This window comes from Brachyistius frenatus, unplaced genomic scaffold (genome assembly GCF_029030835.1).
Source record: "Brachyistius frenatus isolate BFR_SWC_R1_liver_20210118 unplaced genomic scaffold, ASM2903083v1 Contig_11, whole genome shotgun sequence".
In the NCBI taxonomy this organism is placed as follows: domain Eukaryota; kingdom Metazoa; phylum Chordata; class Actinopteri; family Embiotocidae; genus Brachyistius; species Brachyistius frenatus.
The window spans coordinates 1-17,766 of record NW_027210610.1 but is presented as its reverse complement, the minus strand read 5'-3'; the positions used below and the strand labels follow the sequence as shown (position 1 = coordinate 17,766).

Here is a 17,766-nt window from a genome sequence, read left to right as displayed (position 1 = left end):
GTCACTACAGCATTGTATTTAAGATGAAAAGTATATATATATATATATTTTATTGTTTATATGAACATCTCTGAAACACCACTGAGCATATAAATAGAATACATCCATAAAAAAAATTAAAAAAAAAAAAAAGTGCAACAGTACAAGATCATCAGTGTAACTGTAACGAGTTATATAAGAACAGGAAACTCAATAAATAAATACATTAAAAGTACAATAAATAACTTGACAGGTGACCAGGGAACAGGCGCCTCTCTTGCTTTTTATCCTTCACTCTTTGGCATCAGTAACTCCTCCGCCAGAGATGGCGAAGGTGGCCTCGTTCTCAGGCATATCGGGACTGTGGGAAGTCACAGAGATAAATGAGTATGAGTAATCACGTAGACTTGTAGTGATGACACATAATCCTGTCCAACTTGAGCCCCAAGTGTTTTCAACTTTAAATAAAAAAAGGCAAAGTTTAGGTCACTGAGGTCTAATACAATGTGTTAGGTCAGAACAAGTCCTCAATAAGTAACCTGGTTTTCTAAAATATTGTTGCTGTATCTGCTTCTTTTTTTTTTAACCTGTTATACATTTCAGTTTCTACTGCTGGTTATTATTTGATTGATTTACTGTCCACCAGTCCAACATTATGCACCGCATGCCCGCAAATATAGCACAAAAAAAACCCCCATCAAAATAGAGTCTTGAGATACATTTTTATTTTATTTCTACATTAGGCCCTGTTGCCCCAGCCGAACTTAAATTTTAAGAACAATAAAGATAAGTTTTCAAAGACCTGGAGACACTGTGAATTTCCACTTTAACTGCTAAATACCTGTCGAATATCTTGGCAATCCTCATCTCTCCACGCCCCTTCCTCAAGCTGATGCGTGTAGTGGAGGCGTGGGCGAGGATGTGGCCGCCGATTGGCTTCTTGGGATCAGCTTGAAACCTGAAATGGGTGACAAAAATCTCATCTGTGTTTCATACAATGTTTCTCACAAAAAAAAAAACGTTTCCGTATGAAGGACTTTACAGTCTCTTACGTCATTCCTGCTCCAGGGTCAGCTGTCATTTGGTTGGTAACAAACACAGCTACATTGTACTCTGAGGAAAACATACAATAAAATATCATATGTGGGAAAAATACTAAAACAATCCCCATTTTATGACTTTACACTGTATGCTGTATGTATCAGTCCACAAAAAAAAAAAAAAAAAAAAAACTTCTGCAGACAGTCCCTGTGAGAAAATACGCAGTATGGCTGGTTACATAAGCACACTCCTGGTTCAGACCTTCAGAGATCTTCTGCAGCCTCGACAGCATCTGGGCCAGTTTCTGCTGGCGCTCAGCCAGCTCGCCTCGACCAGAGAAGTCCACTCTAAACAGAGCCATGATGGAGTCGATGATCTGACGGAGAGCAGCGCACCGGGAGAGAGAGAGGTTGTTTTAGGATGTTCTGGCAACTGATTTTTGTACACATCTGCGAGATAAAAGAAAATGATCTTCACGGAGTTAAACAGAAGGGAAAGGGAAATAAATGACCGAGTTATGATCGGATGTCGTTATTCACCAACAGTTTGAACACTCCTCCTTCCTCGTGAAATTTGGCCGCTACAAAGTCCAACAGCTCCATCTGGTGTTCACCTGCAGGGAGAGAAGTTTCACCTGTTTCAGTCTCGCGCGCCACAAATGTGAAACGGCACACTATAAATATCTTTTAGTCTAAATAAACTGCGGTGTTCGTTCGCACTGGTATAGGCTCGGGCGTAGAGCACATTGTCCAGCACCGCGTTGTGGTCCACGTGAAACCTGTCAGCGATGTCTCTCAGTCTGTCTGGGCGACTGGAGTCAGACAGGTAGCAAGTCAAGGACAATGGGAGACACATTAGCTCTGACATTATGACATTGTGTCTTTCATTTACATTATTGTTAAATCAGAGCGTAGGCCATGGTGATGCCTGTTCGCAAACCAGGACTTCAAATACAAAATACACTTTCACATGACGCATCAGTAAACTCTCAAACTGCACACGTCACATGCCGTGTGGTGGTTTCCATCGTAAGGATACAAGGTGTTCTCTGTGTCGATGAAGATGACTTTTCCACCGGAGTAGCCGTCCTCGCCTGGCAGCTGAGCAGCGACTGGAACAAACCAACAACAATCAGTTTGATTACATCTATTTTCTTTTTTTAACCACTGTGGAGCAGATGGTATAAAAAGGCTCCTGGCTCACCACAAAGCGTGTGAGACAGCTGGGTTTTCCCCGTCCGGAACTCTGAAGGACGAAATAATGCAGCAGATTAGACCAGTTTAAAAAAAAAAAAAAACAGTAAACTTAATTTACCAGCAGGAGGACATCACAGCAGAGCACATCAGAGGAGGTCTACTCACCCCCAAAGGCCTCTGTGATGGCCATACTCTCTAAGCCTCCACCCAAAAGTTTGCTGCAGAGATCAAGTTTACGAGTACAAACAAAAAGATACGCAATCAAAAGACTAAACTTTTAATCACCATCCATCAAAGCGCAGCGCTGTTGCTAATTCTCAAAATGTCCCGCTTTCACCATTTGAGTGTCACGTTCAAGAGGTGAAAACGCACCAGCGCTTCAACAGACCGGAGCGGTCCGACGAGCACATAAAACTGAATGAATTAATAAATTGTGAATTTAGCAAACACAATGAAGAAGCTATATCACAACACCTACAGCATGTGTTCAGGAATATAAATCATACACGATATCAAGGTTATGAGTGACTCTTAACTCGAACTCCTGGCTCCCAGTTGTGATGTGGAACACCTGCTTCCTCTTGGCGCTGTACTCGAAGGCCGTCTGGAAACCGACAGTCTACGATGTAAAGAGAATAATCTGACCAAAGTTTTTGTGTGACGCAACCATTTATCAACTACTTTTAATTCGCTCATTTCTGTGGTTCAACCGTGTAGCCAATATATTGGGCAACCTTTTTCAACTATTCACCCATTACTTCAGTGATTTCCAAACCGTGGTATTACGTCTACTGCTGGCACATGAGGTGCTCATGAATTGCACTGCAGCCGGCTCAAGTCCAAAAGAAATGACATCTTCTTAAAGACAACACTTATTACATGTAGGCGACGCGTTACATAAACTAAAATTCATCTTACTTTTATTGTTATTCTACCGGTGTTAAAATATTTATTCATTATAGCCCCTCATTATCACGCTGTCGTTTTTATTCGATGTTGTTGCAACTTTTTGAGTCACAAGAGCTTCCTTCAGGATGAAATAAATCAACCTGATCTTATTTTACGTCGAGAAAGCGGCACAGGTTGAAGAATTCACAACAACAACAACAACAAAATCACATCTCACCAGCATTTTCCCAGCAGCTTCCTTGATTTTTTCCACCTTTGCCTCTGACAGACCCTTGATGTTGCACAGAGCTTTGCGCGTCGTCATCTGGATCCCTTTCACCGTGCAGATACCCACCGACTTCAACTTCTTAATGTCTGCCATATTCTGCGGGACAGAGAGAGAGATGTTCACATCACACACGTGACTTTTGATCTGAAGACGGTGACTCAGGTCTGCTGTTTACTCACAATCCCATGTTTCTGTAGGAGGTCGATGTCTTGGAAGAAGGACTCCTGTTAAATTCAGAGGAAAAGATCAACGACACGAGGCAGCTTCTGGAAGTAAACTGGATTAATACAGCTTTTACCTTGAGACAACCTTATCTTAACTCACGGATTAATTATTACATTAGTTGATAACACAGGTTTTTTTTTTAGGTTTTTTTTTAATAGTTTGCACTTTAACAGTCATTTTGACAACTGGCCTTTAAAGGATATCTAAACAGTTTCAAACTGGCTTATTATTAACACGGCAGAGCATGTTTGTATAATAAGGCCATTATTGAATTAAATTAAATTAAATTAAAATGAAAAAGAAACTAGTTTCATCTCACCTCATCATCCTGGAAACCTGTATCATCTTCAACAACCTGATCCTCTGCAGCTTTCATTTTCTATACAGGGTTAAACTTCGTTAACTTTAGGTACACTGGCTCACACTGAAAAACAACAACAACAAAAAAAAAAGTTAACTTATTTGCCTGTTCGATTATGTTAACTACCAACCGCCAATATTATTAAGCTATAAGCTAAAAACGTATTGTTTTAAGTTGACCAGAAAGCTGCTCTTTGTTTCCTGAAGCAGCAGCTTGCGACGAGTGGCGGGAATCTCTGACCAGATGTATTCACGTGCCGTCGGAAATTCCAGAATCGACAGTTAAACAAAACACAAAGATGATCAGCCGACACTGGCTGTGCTAAGTGTTGCCTGCAGTTATTATACCGAAAATTAACATGTCCAGAATATGACTTTTAACAAGGGGAAATCTTGAAAATTGCCCATTTAAGAATCTATACCACTAACAATGACCAGGCTCTGTTGAGGTACTCCAGTTGCTGGGCTATGATGATAACGACCATTAATAATACTTTGATATTGGAAAATATTTTGTTGCTTAGTTATTAATTTCTAGAATATTTACTACATCTGGACTTTCATCTTTTAATGAATGCACTATGGGCGTAAATTGATATAACTGATCACTTACTGAGATAAAAGTAAACACAAGAGTTGTTATTTGATTTGGTGTTTTAATTTTTTTGCAATAATGTAGAACACAAAACAGAGACATGGCTTTGTTTAGTGAGTGTAAGAGATTGTAACTTGTCGCTTGAATGAGAACTAGGAAAAAAAAAACTAACATTCTCTTAAGACCAAAGTTCCCAAACTGCTTTTGTCCAAAACCCTGCGACATGTTTCCCGTCTTAAATGCCAGAGTACAGTTGTCTTTAACCTGCTATCAGAAAAGGAATCTTTCATCTTGGAACAGCATGATATCTGTTGTCGTTGCATTTTATTGTACAATTCGTTGTATGAAGCAGAATCATGATAAAACCAACCCAGTGTCATGCAAAGTGTGTAATACACCTTTCATCCCATTACAGCATACTGATAAGTGTCAAGTTTTGCCTCACCTGGGCGTGAAAACCCAAGCGGTTAAGTTGAGTCACAAAAACGTACTTGAGGTTAGGAAAATATTTCTTGAAAGAAACCCATGTCGCTTTTCTCCAACTCGAAACCCACTTTCCTGTGTGAAACTTCTAAGCATGTTCCATTGAACCTACTCAGACACGACCTCCTTCTTTAACCCGGTCATACGTGTGTGTGTGTGTGTGTGTGTGTGTACTTTTCACGCCGAGGCGGAGCAAAACGTGACACTGCCACGGTGTCCTTTAGTGGACCGACGGGCTTCGCCGTGATACCGGGCTGCATAAAACCAATAATTGTGGCAGGTTTGTAGTGGGAGGCATCGACATACGTACGGGGTACAAGAGTGAATTTGTACCACGTACACGTAGAAACACACAAAGTGTCATAGACTTTGCAGAACTTGAAGAGGCCACTGTGCAGATGACAGTATCACCCGTCGGGTAATATCGTCTACAGTTGTCACAATTCCACAAACAAATCTGTCAGATATTCAAACATCATCCTCCGCGTACGAGTGGAACCAACGAGCACGGAAAGAACTGGACAGACCTGACGTTCTCCAGACTGCGAACACCAAAACACACAACCGATGACCTTCAGGCTCTTTTTTTAAATGTATCCTCCTGTACCATCTATCCCCTACTGAACACATTATTTATGCTGATAAGGATTTATTTATAAAAAAAAAAAAAAAAAAAAACATGGAAACAGAAGCCACGCTCCTGGAAATCAGTCTCTGCATGATGTTGGGAGAGTAAGAAGAGACAGCGAGAGAGAAGGCTCCTCGTTCGATCCAACACGATATGTTGGTGGGAGCCTGTTGACATCCAGCTTTGGCCTTTTTATTTCTTTTTTTCTTTTTTTTTTAACTGCAGCTTCTTCGCTCTTCACCGTGGTCTCTCTGTCTCTCCTTGCGGGTGACCCTGCTGTATCGCTGGGCAGCGGCAGCACATCTCAGGCTCACGTCGGCCCTTCCCGTCCCTCACATCTTGCCGGGTGCAGGAGGCATCATGCCCGGCATCCCACCAGACATCCCGGTGTTTGGCCCCAACAGGATCTAGAAGGAAACAAGCCCATTATTGGTGGTTGTCGATGGATAAATTCTGCATTGTGACAGTAGTAGCTTCTCGAACACTTGTGAAAACGTCCCCAAAACAAATTCACATAACTCCTCGTGTTAAACCTGACGGTTGAGCTGAAATGCTGGCGCCCGTGAAGACTCACCTGTCTCTGCTGTTGTAGCTGCTGCTGCTCCAGTTGTAGTCTTTCTGTCTCAAACACAACCGGCAGCACCAGGATCATGAAGGAGGTGGTGCCCACCCAGAGCGCAGAGCGGGAAAAACTGAAACAAGTCCACAACCTTATTATTCTCCAAAAGTGCTACATTTTACAGTAAAGGCCGAGACGTTACTACATTAGAAAATACATTATATAATGTGCTCATTTAGTAAATGATACTCAAACGTGCATAATCTGGACTAACTGGGGGGGAAAAAAACTTAATTATGAGCAGTTAATCTCAGGTTCGCTGAGTTGACGGAGCAAGTGAAACTCTTAGTATTACACTTCACGACGCTTCAAATTAGTTACAATTTGTTTTTCTGTAATTGTTAAATGTTTATTGTCTTTTCTGGATACATTTTGCAAGACTATAGGAAGGTGATTGTGTAACATTACAGTCAACAACCACCACCATTAAAAAGAAAACAATTATTTGACGGTCACAAAATTTGGACTCCAATTAGAATAATCGTTCTTGAGTAACAGTATTTTTTTTTACTTGCATAAAGTTTTGCAGCCGAGCTTAAACAATTAATGACTTAATAAGTTGACCTACATTAATGAATTAGTACTGCTAACTATTTTGGTTTACCGTTAATCATTTTGAGTGTTGTTGTTTTTTTAAATGGAAAAAAAAAAAGGCAAAACATTTGAGACTGTCGCTTGTAATATGTGAATATTTTGTGGTTCCTTACATCCTCCGTAACGTTAAGTTTTAGGTTATTAACTGTTGGTCGGGACAAAGCAAGCAAGCAAGCTTTGGGAAATGCTGGTTGACATTTTACAACACTTTAAAAACCAAACAACTGCTGGATAAGATAATAAAACGAATTAATCGATAACTAAAATATTGTTTTCTGCAAGACTTCTTTTTTTTTTTCCCAAAAACATTGTTCATGACTGTGAGCTACCAGGACAGACAATACAAAACCAATGCAGACGGTAAAGCGAGAGGAAAACAGACCTACCTGTAAAACCTCTTGACCAGTGAGACGGAGCACTGGGCAGACATCTCAGCAGCTGTGCGGACTGTGTCCGGAAACATCTCCGACAGACCCCACAACCTCTCCATCAGGGTCTCGTCCAGCTGGAGGACACAAACACAAACACCACACAACCTCGATTAACAATGATCGATGATAGAAACCACACACAGACAGACAGACAGACAGACAGGTGAGCTGGTCCGCTTTGGTGCAGCCATGTCTGGACAGGAATATTAAATGCTCTCCAGACGGGACGGTCCGACCTCACGTCACATTTAAACTCGTATCGACACGACCGGAGCGCCCTTTGAAGGACGACATACTCACATCTTCATCTTCGTCGTCGTCTATCTCGTCCTCGGGAGGCCGGGTGGACACCGGGCCTGCAGCGGGAGATAGCTCCTCGATTCCGGACATGCCTTCTGCCAAGCCCGCGCGGCTCCGTCGGGTTTAGAGTAGCTGTGTGAACGGGGAACAAGTCTCTGGAGAAGCCGGTGAAGCTGACGGTCAAGTCTGACGTATTTCTGGTGGGGTTTTTTTTTTTCGCCCCCCCACCAACACCGGTTTTTATTTTAAAGCTAATGCTAGGAGGCGTGCATCGGCAGTCTGAGGTCACGGTTAGAAAACGTGAGGCTCGTCAGGGTCGGATGACGACACCAGGGCAGGGATCAGCTTCGGCTTCAGGTAGAAAGAAGAGCGCCTCCTATCGCACCGACGGTCTAACAGCAGGTACTGATTTTGTTGTTCTTTTATTAGTTTTATTAGCGGTTGGCAAACAGCTTTCAGCTGCATTACCGCCACCCACTGACCGGGAGTATGGACTCCGGCTCTGACCTCTCAATTATTCCTTACTAAGAATAAAACACAATCAAAACAAGAACCAGAAAAGACGCTATTAAATCAATTGATAAATAACGAAACAGATAAATACAAAATTAATTAATTGCTGTAATATTATTCAAATTCTGTTAGTTCGTCTTGATGAGCCTAAATATTTTTTTCAACAAATCACATGACTGATATTGTTCTCTACCAGCTCTCTTAGTGCATTCATCTCTGACTTCGGGTCCACTGTCTCTACTCCACAAAATTCTTACTTTCCATTTCTATGTTTTCCAGTCACACGGACAGTACTGTTCAGACCACTGTGTCCATTCCTCAATCTTGTGAATATTGCCTTCTCTTTTCTATTTTGTCCCCCAGACCACGCACTTCCGATGGTCCCAACGATTTGTTTTCTAAAAAAATATCTTCTTTTAATTTCTTTTTATTTGCCCCTTTAATCATAAGATTTACTCATATTTACATTTGCAAGTTCTGCCATCAAAAACTGAGTGTAACTGGCTAAAATCAAATGTAATGTGATCAGTATCCAATTTAGAAACTTTGATAGTTATTAAAAGACAAACCTTTAATTTCTCAAAAAATTTGATTTGAACAGCTTATTTAAAGTCCAAGCATAACTGGTTATTTATTTTTTTTCCAGAAATGTGCAAAATCTTTTCAAGACACTTTGACTTGTACGAAATCACAAAAAATACACATCACTGTGTATCACCAATAAAGCATTAGTAAAACACCTTAAAATACTAAACTAGCATTGTTAAAGCACTAATAGATCGTTATAACCGCTGTTTGGACACTAAAACATTTGAGTACATTCATAAAGCTTTTAAACAATATTACCAGAACAGTAAGCATAATGACATGAAAAACATAGGGTTTGGCTGTTAACTATATTGTTGTATCTTCTATTTCAGTGTGTATGATATGACAGATTTTTGCAATTTGTTGCCACTGTATAAAAGCTAGTAAGTACAACAGTTGTATATAATATATATAGATATATACTGTACTGTATATACTGTGCATTTTATATTTTTAACTGCTATTTTACTGCTATTTTATTGCTTTCTATTATTCTATTATTATCTACTGCTTCCTGTATGCTGCTGTAGCGAAAACATTTCCCCTCGGGGATTAATAAAGTAACTACCTAACCTAAAAATACTCAAAGTCCTTCTTTGGTTCATATAATGAGTATGTTTCCAGTCTGAAGATGACGAGAGATGATTCATACCTAATTTACCTATTTTATTTATTGCCAGCAACAAAAAGATCAGAGGTCCTTAATAACCTGCTTTATTACATTGAATCGAATAAAAATAATCACCAGCTCTTAATTATTTTCTTCAAGTTAAAAAAAAAAGAAGTAGGAACACAAAACAAACGTTTTAGCATAGGATAGCCCTTCATGGTGGCACTCGTGTAAACCATGAGAGTGTTTTTGTATGGGCGACACCTTTATGGACTCCTCGGGTTCACAACATATGTTCTTGTTTTATAGGATTCAGCAGATTTTCTACCCTCGAAACGGTGTTTCTAAACCTCTAAATACAGTCTATGCTCTAAACCTTCTTCGGTGTTTTCATCTTTCGCCAGAGTTGTTGTTGTTGTTGTTGTTGTTGTTATTGCTATGAGCAGCGAAAGAGGAGGGGGGGGGGGAGAGCAGGTCGTGGAAAAGTTCTGGGATGCAGGGATTCCTTGTTTACATCCACCCGGAGTACGCCGCGGGGGCGGGGTTGGCTCCGCCCTCATTCTTTAGCCCTGACGTCATTGTCGCTTGTGTTTTTTATGAATGAAAGAATCCAACCTCAGAGAGCAGCGGAGTAATTCCGGGAAAAGGCGGACTGACATTTTGTCGCCGGAGTTGCGTCGAGCCAGCAGGTAAAATAACCCTTGTTGTTTTTTTATAACCAACTATTTGGACGTTAAAACGGTCAGCGGGGCTTTTTGGGTGGTAACAACCGAGCGGTAGAGGAATGGTATCCGGCTGGTGGGGGGGGGAGAGACTCGCAGACCAACCAAGGACAAGTGAGCAGGCAGCTGTTCGCTTTAATCTCCTTTAGCTCGTCACAAACCGTTGACGCTAGCTAGGTGCTAACAGTTAACATTACTAGCGTGTTTAAGATGATGCGGATAATTTGGCCTCGCTCTTCATTTTTATGTCTCTTTCCTCGTCTCGTCTGACAAGCCAGAGGAGAGGAGAGGAGGAGGAGGAGGGGGGGGTTCTCACTTCCTTATTGTACGCGTGTGCTTAAATACCATTTACGCGTTTTTTTTAATTTAAAGTGTAAATGGGTGTCTCGTGATGGCTGTTTACTACGGCGGCAGCGGTGAGCCGACCGCCTCCTCTCCGGGTCTGTTGGAGAAGGACACATGGACATAAATACAGTTTCCAGGACTGGTCTGGTGTCAGCTCGTCGTTATTTGGTGTTTTAATATTAAACGGTAGTAGACACGAGGTCGTTAAAACGTGTAATTAACACGTTGTAGCTTCAGGTTGTGTGTTGTTTTTTTTGTGTGTGGCAGTGCTGCGTTCACTTGTTGCTTTCCACTTTGGTTAAAAAAAAAAAAAAAAAAAAGTCCTCCTTTTTAATATAGTCGAGTACAAACGTGACCATCCCGGTGTTGTTGGGACTACCACAGAAAGACGTGGTCGTCGCTGGGTTTTTCCTGGATTTGGACTGACCGGCGGTCTTTGGCGGAGCCGGACAGAAAGAAGTCTTTATTGCTGAATCACTGTGACTTTACGAAACGGCGGTCTCCTCGGTTTACAGCCGGAGTCCGCCGCCGCCGGCTGGTTGGACAACCGCTGTTGCTGCAACCTCCACTTCCTACGCATTTCGGGAAATGCAGTTCGTTTGTCAGCACACTCACAGGCCCAACATGAACAGGTGTTTTCTGTTGCTCGTGTGTGTGGGGGGGTTAAACCCTCTAAATGTGAGCTGGAGGCCTGTACGTGCGGCTCAAGATATTCTCTACGTCACGCAGCTTTTACGTAAATAGGCTTTTTGATTGTGTAACTTACTCAAGTTATATTCATTAAATAACTTCTTTTGCTCGTCTGGTTTCTCCTCCAGCGGTGGAAGGTAACCAAAGTACATTTCCTCGTGTACTTACTTTCGAGTATTTCCATTTGATGGTACTTTACACTTCCACTCCACACCTGAGGGGAACCTTGTACTTTACACTACCTGTCGGACAGCTTCACAAGATGTGACACAGTGGATGATATGGGCAGCTTGTTTTCCTGTCCCAGTTACCATCTGCTGCCCCTGTAAATAAAAGTGGATATAACGTAGTTCAAACCAGCTCCACCCGCAGCAGCTAGGACAGAAACGTGCTGCTGACACACCGATGCTTTACTATCAATCATCTAATGATGTCATATATAATCATATATCATCCAGAGGGACCGAATCCTACTTTTGCTTTATCACTTGAACTTGCTGCTAGAATTTCTGCACTTTTACTCGAGTACGAATTTTTTTGACGCAGGACTCTTCTCGTCTTCTTCTTGTTGCTTTATTGTTATTTGTTATTGTTATAAGTAACTGACCTGAACACTGTGGCTACCAGTCTCCTCCTCCTGCCTGTGTGGTTTTCTTGCTGGAAGTGCAAGTGGTTGTCTGAAATGTTACTTAAGACGGCGTCACCAATTCAATCTTGTTTTTACAGCCACTAGCTATGAAGGCTACTGTGTCCACACAAGCTTTCACAATCTTTTAGACTTCACTGTTTTGAAGCCATAAAACAAAAGTGTGCTCAGTTCTGTACTATTAAAATAGAAATAGAAAATACAGAATATATGGAGCGTAACAGCCTTTTAAAGTTTGGGGGTGGGGGGGGGGGGTCATAAAACTGTTAAATCGCAATCAAGTGAACGCAGAAACACATTTTCAAATGATCTTAAATAGTTCAAAATAACCTGCAGAAACGTAAAGATCCTGATTTTGTTGTTGAAAGCTTTACAAGAGAAAAAGGGGCTTCAAAGATCTAAACATACGCTGGAACCCAGCGAGCACCGGAGTCAACACGTGGTGAAACTCTGCCACAGCGTGACCTCGGCTGCAATCAGCCCGTTTCTTAAATAAAAAGCGATGAGTGTGAGGAGCTGGCTCGTCAGAGAGGCAGCCGAAAGGTCAGCAACGACCTCAAAGTACTCATGAGGCTGTATTTGGCTCTGCGTTCAGAATGCACCGTCATGCAGCCTTGTTGGCTCGCATTGTTTTTCAATGTTTCTTTCTCTACACGTCTGCAGTCACCGTAGTGACTTCATGAAAGGTCTAAAAAAAAAAAAAGGAAATCCATTCTTGCAATGAATATGAAAGTCAGCTGATTGACTTCGCAAAAAAAAAAAAAAGGATGCTGGGGAAATAACATTATGTCCGATTTTTAGGTCTTAAATTTTAAACGTCAACTTCGTTCCTATATGTTGCTTTAGCTGTGAAGCCAACAGTGTTTGTGCGTCTTCTCGTCAACATATTGTTTTGGCTTTTTGTACCCTGTGCGATGTAGGTGAAACAAGGACAGCAGAAGCTGCTTCAAGTTAAAGGGCCGAGTCATTTTTTATCAGCATGACAATGATGTGAAGCCAAATCAAACAAGGGGTGACTCGAGGGGGGGGGGGGGGCAGGAACACGGTTAAAGTTGGCCCACGTCGAGGTTACAGTTTAATACCACACCACAACATTGATGAGCTGACCTTAGGAGGCGTGTAGGGCGTCCCGGTGCTGCCTGTGTGAAATGCTGAGTGAAAGGAATGACCAAATAGTTGCGCGAAAGAGGTACAGACCTAAACGCACTTTTAGTTCTCTTGTTTTAACCCTTAAAAATCATACTATACAAATTTTAACATGTTTATTTTACATATTTAAACCTATTATAATTGATTTATTTTCCGCCAGAAAGATTTTGACCAAAGTAGCTGCCTGTGCCTGTGAGTCGGTTGGACCGTTGGGGTTGTGTTGACAAGAGGAAGTGTTGAGGGAATTGGTTGGGACACCTGCTTTGAGCAACCAAAAAGGCCAGACGCATTGTAACTTCCTCCTCCTGATTCCAGCGAACCGAAAGGGGCACGTAGCTTTCAAAACCTCCTCTTCCTTTTCATATCAAACCGCAGGGTTTAATGAGAGAGCGCGTTTGGAGAAGCATGAACGAACTGTGGCTTCTCCTTTTCTTCATCCTGCATGACTGGCTGTCTTGTGAGCGGATGGGAAATGTCAAGCCAGATATGGACCGAAAAAAGAAAAGCACAATGCCCCCAGTCACATGTGATAACATACCTTTTTTTTTTTTTTTTTTTAAATGTATCCTGTTTCTGTTCTTCCAGAGAGTCTGGGTCTGTTTTGACTGGTGCTCGGGGAAAAAAAAAAAAACTGAGGACAATTGGATCATGACGACAGAAAGAAGCAGCAAAGCCCTGAAGGTAACACACAGCCAGAAATAAAACTCAAGAATGAGTCATGTTTGTAGCTTTGGGCAGTTTTAACATGTAGGAAAACTGCAATGTGGGAAAGAAGTTTCAGCATTCACCCTGTTTGAGTGGCTTCTTCATGCTTCCTCCCTTCCTGTTTCCTCCTCTGCTACTTCCTCTTCAGGTGAAGCTGGAATGCGGCGAGAACGTGCCCTTCCTGTCCGACAGCGAGCTCATGTCCCTCTCGGTGCGGGAGCTCAACCTCCACCTGCGCGGCCTCTCCCGCGATGAGATCCAGAAGCTGAAGCAGCGCCGTCGCACCCTGAAGAACCGGGGCTACGCCGCCAGCTGCCGGGTCAAACGGGTTTCCCAGCGAGAGGCCCTGGAGCAGCAGAAGACGGAGCTGCAGAGGGAGGTGGACCGGCTCGGGGCCGAGAACGCCGGCATGAGGAAGGAGCTGGAGGGGCTCGGCGCGCGCCTCGCCGCCCTCCAGAGGTTCGCCAGGGGCCTCGAAGCCGGAGGGGGCAGCCTGCTGGCCACGGCCCCCCGCCTCAACACCGCCTCGGTCATCACCATCGTCAAGAGTCCGCCGCAGCCACAGAGAGATCAGGACCCGTCCTAGAAGGAGCTGCTGGGACCAGACTGGGGGGAAGGGGTGGGGGGATGATGGGGATGGGGGAGGAGATGGGGGGGTAAGACAACCTGCAATGCAAACACACCTGCAGGCATACATCTGCTATACACACACACACACACACACACACACACACACACACACAGGCAGGAGAACGGGAAGACTATACGAGTAGGAAAATACTAAGCTCCTCGTTCACATTGTGACGTCGTGACCGAGTGTGACATCACCGAGGAGACAGCAGCTTTGTTCTCAAGGACCAGGACCAGGTGGAAAAACCCTCCTCTTCATCACGCTGAGTTCTGACACTGCAGCTTAGTCGCCTGACATTCACTCAGAAAGATGCATCAGGTGTAACGTGGACAAAGTCAACACACACACACACACACACACACACACAACCTTTACACTCGGCGCGTAGACGACCTGGACTCCGACTGAACCCGAGCAGAGCGGCTGCACGTCTGTCCCGACAGAGCTGTCGACGCCCTCCGATTGTGCTCCCGACGGGCCGGGGGGGGGCGTCTCTCTGCTTTCCGTTCACGGCACCCGACCAGCAGTGAGAAACGGCCGGGCGGAGCGGCCGTGTGCGCGGCTTCCTCCGGGCTCCACTCGGCGTTCCTGTCGTAGCCTGAAACTACCGACTGTTTCTTCCACTCAGTCCCACATGTTCGTGCAGGAGAACGAGCCACTCGTCGGTCATCCCCGCAGCGTTTCTTAACCTCGGCGTCGGCCCCCCGTGCGGGCGTTGCTCCGCAATAGATCGACGACGTCTATTTGGACCTCTCCGCACGAAAACAATATAAAACGGCTCCAGCTGCATCAGTGAGGAGGAGTTTGGGGAGCCGAGTGTCCAGAAAGCGGTTAAGAGACGCTGCGCGGTTTCGTCCCGTCCGCGTGGGGGGCGGCGTCCATCTGTCCCTGCGCCCATGTCTCCCATAATGCAGTGCCTTCAGTGTGTGTAGGAGCTCCACGTCTGCAGACCTCAGAGCCGACCGGGATCGCTCCCTCTTGCCTGTACGTGACGACCACACATTATTTTTCAGTGGATTTCCGTGTTGTCCCGCCCCTCATCACTCCTCTCCCCACGACCTGCTGCAGGCCCTTCACGACAGATTGTTGGTCATTTTGCTACAAAAAAAAACAAAACAACAACAACAAAAAAAACAAACAAAAAAAAAAAAACGACGCGTCAGCGCGGAGTTGCATCTGGTAGGAATTACGCTTCGAGTCGACGCAAATCCTCCGCATACATTCCCCCCTCACCCCCCCCCCCGTCACCCCCCCACCCTCCAGTTTCTGTGTTTTTCTTCGTAATGTTTGCAGCTGAGAGACGAAAATGTTGAGTGACATTTATCAGAGATATATTCTATATTTTATTTGTATTTAAAGGTAGATGTTATGAAAAGACAAGCTAACGAGTGCTGTGACGTTCTCTCTGTTTTCAAAAGTACTTACGACTAGTTTGAGGATCTTCTCATGTCTAATTATTGTGCTGTGTGGCGACGACGATTACTTTACAAAATGTTAATTATTAGCTGTGTAGAAATATGCTCAAAGCCAATGGCCATATTGCTGTATGATGATTTGTGTGCGTGCGTGCGTGCGTGAGAGAGTGTGTGAATGTTTTTGTTTTGCCATGTTTGTACCGGCTTGTCATAGTGGATTCTTGGAGGGACGTTATTTTTCTATGATGATTTATACGTTTTTAGAGGTTACTTCTGAATTGGGAGGAAAATAAGACGAGTGAAAGGAAGAGATGGAGACGAGGAGGAGGAGGAGGAGACGAGAAGGTTTGAGGAGTACGCTTGGACGAGGGCGCAAGAAAGTAGACAGACGGGAAAAGAAGGTGCAGAGAGGCGGAGCTTGATTGACTTGAAACCCTCCATCAGACGTGGGCCCGTTTCAGTCGAGGTGCGTTTCAACTCGACTCAAACAGGCTTCGATTTCATGGAGTTTAGGCCACTGAATAGTGCTAGCAATACACGAAACTGTGTTGGCAAATAACTCCTAAAGATATGAGGCATATATTTAGCTATATATGAATATCGGTGTGGCAAAGCATTTATTCTCAATATTTTAACGTCTCACATCTGTCAAATTGTGCTGGATGTTTTGTAATACCTGCAAAACAGAAATGGTCTTTGTATTTATTACTTGTATTTTTTCTATTGTGAAAATTTAAGTACATTGTCTATTTTATATATTAATTATAATAAATGTTGTACATATTGTACATAAACTGGTGGTTATGTGCTGGATTGGAGCAGCGGTGTGAACACAGAGAGGAAGTGGATTTACAGGAAGTGTTGTTGAAGTTGTCGCTCTGCGTCAGGAGATGATGTCGAGCTTTACCTACACGTAAATGATGAGCTGGTGTATTTTGAACTACTAGAGAAGCAGCCATATTCACAGCGTATACAAATCTGAGTCATGGTCAGATCGTATATATTCGCTGACTCGGGTGCACCGACACACTGCCGACGGTCTCCTGCGACCGTCGGGGGAGTTTCATCTGCTGCCAGGAGGCTGTTTCACAATGTTTCTACACGTTCTGCAAAACCCGGAGTACGCACAGTACGTGTGACATAACGGGTTTAATACAGGCAAATCTTTTTAATCCCTTCTAATGTAATATTTCCAGCTCACGTAATTTTTTTTTTTGCAGAGAACTGTTGGAAAATTGTTTTACAGCATTACGATTTTACTTTATGGCACTTAATACAGCTGATCCTGCACTCCTGGTAGAAGGAGAAAATAATGACTCGGCAATGTACCATTTAAGCGGGAGGCGGGGGGGAGGGAGGGGGGTTATGGGAAATGTGGTCTTCACTTTAAGAAGTTAAACGGACAATTGAAGACACTTCATAACAGGGCTGTGTATTGGCACGAATATGGGATTGTCATGCACATCATGATACAGGGGATTCAATTAAATATACTGTAAGCAAAGCATATATTGTGTTGTTGTTTTTTCTTGTAAAAATCTCATTTAACATGTGCGCTGTTAAAAGGACTCCGCAGCCTGCAGCACGCTGTCCTTCTGAGACAAACTACTAGTGAAGGGACAGACAGCGATGGAATAAACATGATGGAGTTGTGAAGGTGAACCGCCCCGCGGATGCAGCAGCACGTGACCGACGGGGCTGAACGGTGCTATGGCAACGTAGCCACCGTCGGCATTAACAGTAGTCCACACACTATCGCTAAACATTATAGCGATACTCGAGCTCTTCAATATCGTCTCACAGGCCTACTTCAAAGTAATTAAAAAAAAAACATCAAAGGGGCATTTCAGAAATTCTGTGTATTTTTAAAACATCAGGGGAATTTATTTTTTTTTACTTACAAAATCAAATAGAATAGAGGCCTGAAAGTTGTTCTGACTTTCGGTCTTTAGCAGTCAAGCATCAAAAACGCTGGATGCTGCATTTCACGAATGCAACTCTGGTATGTCACATTAGGTGGTATATCACATTAGGTGGTATATCACATTAGGTGGTATATCACATTAGGTGGTATATCACATTAGGTAGTATATCACATTAGGTGGTATATCACATTAGGTGGTA

General features: G+C 43.3%; 3 protein-coding genes across 4 annotated transcripts; 1 reads left to right on the top strand and 2 right to left on the bottom strand.

The window, feature by feature from the left end:
- Positions 1 to 81: 81 nt before the first annotated feature.
- Positions 82 to 3,994, bottom strand: dmc1 (DNA meiotic recombinase 1). Its single transcript, XM_069691224.1, has 13 exons — positions 3,938 to 3,994; positions 3,573 to 3,617; positions 3,343 to 3,489; positions 2,753 to 2,835; positions 2,382 to 2,434; positions 2,224 to 2,265; positions 2,059 to 2,131; positions 1,740 to 1,831; positions 1,560 to 1,633; positions 1,282 to 1,396; positions 1,032 to 1,092; positions 821 to 937; positions 82 to 340 (listed from the first exon to the last, which is right to left on the bottom strand). The coding sequence occupies exons 1-13, from the start codon at positions 3,992 to 3,994 to the stop codon at positions 271 to 273; spliced, it is 1,029 nt and encodes a 342-aa protein (XP_069547325.1). The 3' UTR covers positions 82 to 270.
- Positions 3,995 to 5,873: 1,879 nt separating this feature from the next.
- On the bottom strand, positions 5,874 to 7,909 carry tomm22 (translocase of outer mitochondrial membrane 22 homolog (yeast)). Its single transcript, XM_069691289.1, has 4 exons — positions 7,629 to 7,909; positions 7,284 to 7,402; positions 6,259 to 6,376; positions 5,874 to 6,091 (listed from the first exon to the last, which is right to left on the bottom strand). Exons 1-4 carry the CDS (start codon positions 7,716 to 7,718, stop codon positions 6,017 to 6,019), a joined length of 402 nt encoding a protein of 133 aa, XP_069547390.1. The 5' UTR covers positions 7,719 to 7,909; the 3' UTR covers positions 5,874 to 6,016.
- Positions 7,910 to 7,931: 22 nt separating this feature from the next.
- On the top strand, positions 7,932 to 14,321 carry maff (v-maf avian musculoaponeurotic fibrosarcoma oncogene homolog F). 2 transcript variants are annotated; one of them, XM_069691288.1, is made up of 3 exons: positions 7,932 to 8,030; positions 13,477 to 13,572; positions 13,745 to 14,321. In XM_069691288.1, the coding sequence occupies exons 2-3, from the start codon at positions 13,540 to 13,542 to the stop codon at positions 14,180 to 14,182; spliced, it is 471 nt and encodes a 156-aa protein (XP_069547389.1). In that variant the 5' UTR covers positions 7,932 to 8,030; positions 13,477 to 13,539; the 3' UTR covers positions 14,183 to 14,321. The 2 variants fall into 2 exon arrangements, with proteins under 2 accessions (XP_069547389.1, XP_069547388.1); XM_069691287.1 differs by lacking the exon at positions 7,932 to 8,030 and adding an exon at positions 9,916 to 10,028.
- Positions 14,322 to 17,766: the final 3,445 nt, after the last annotated feature.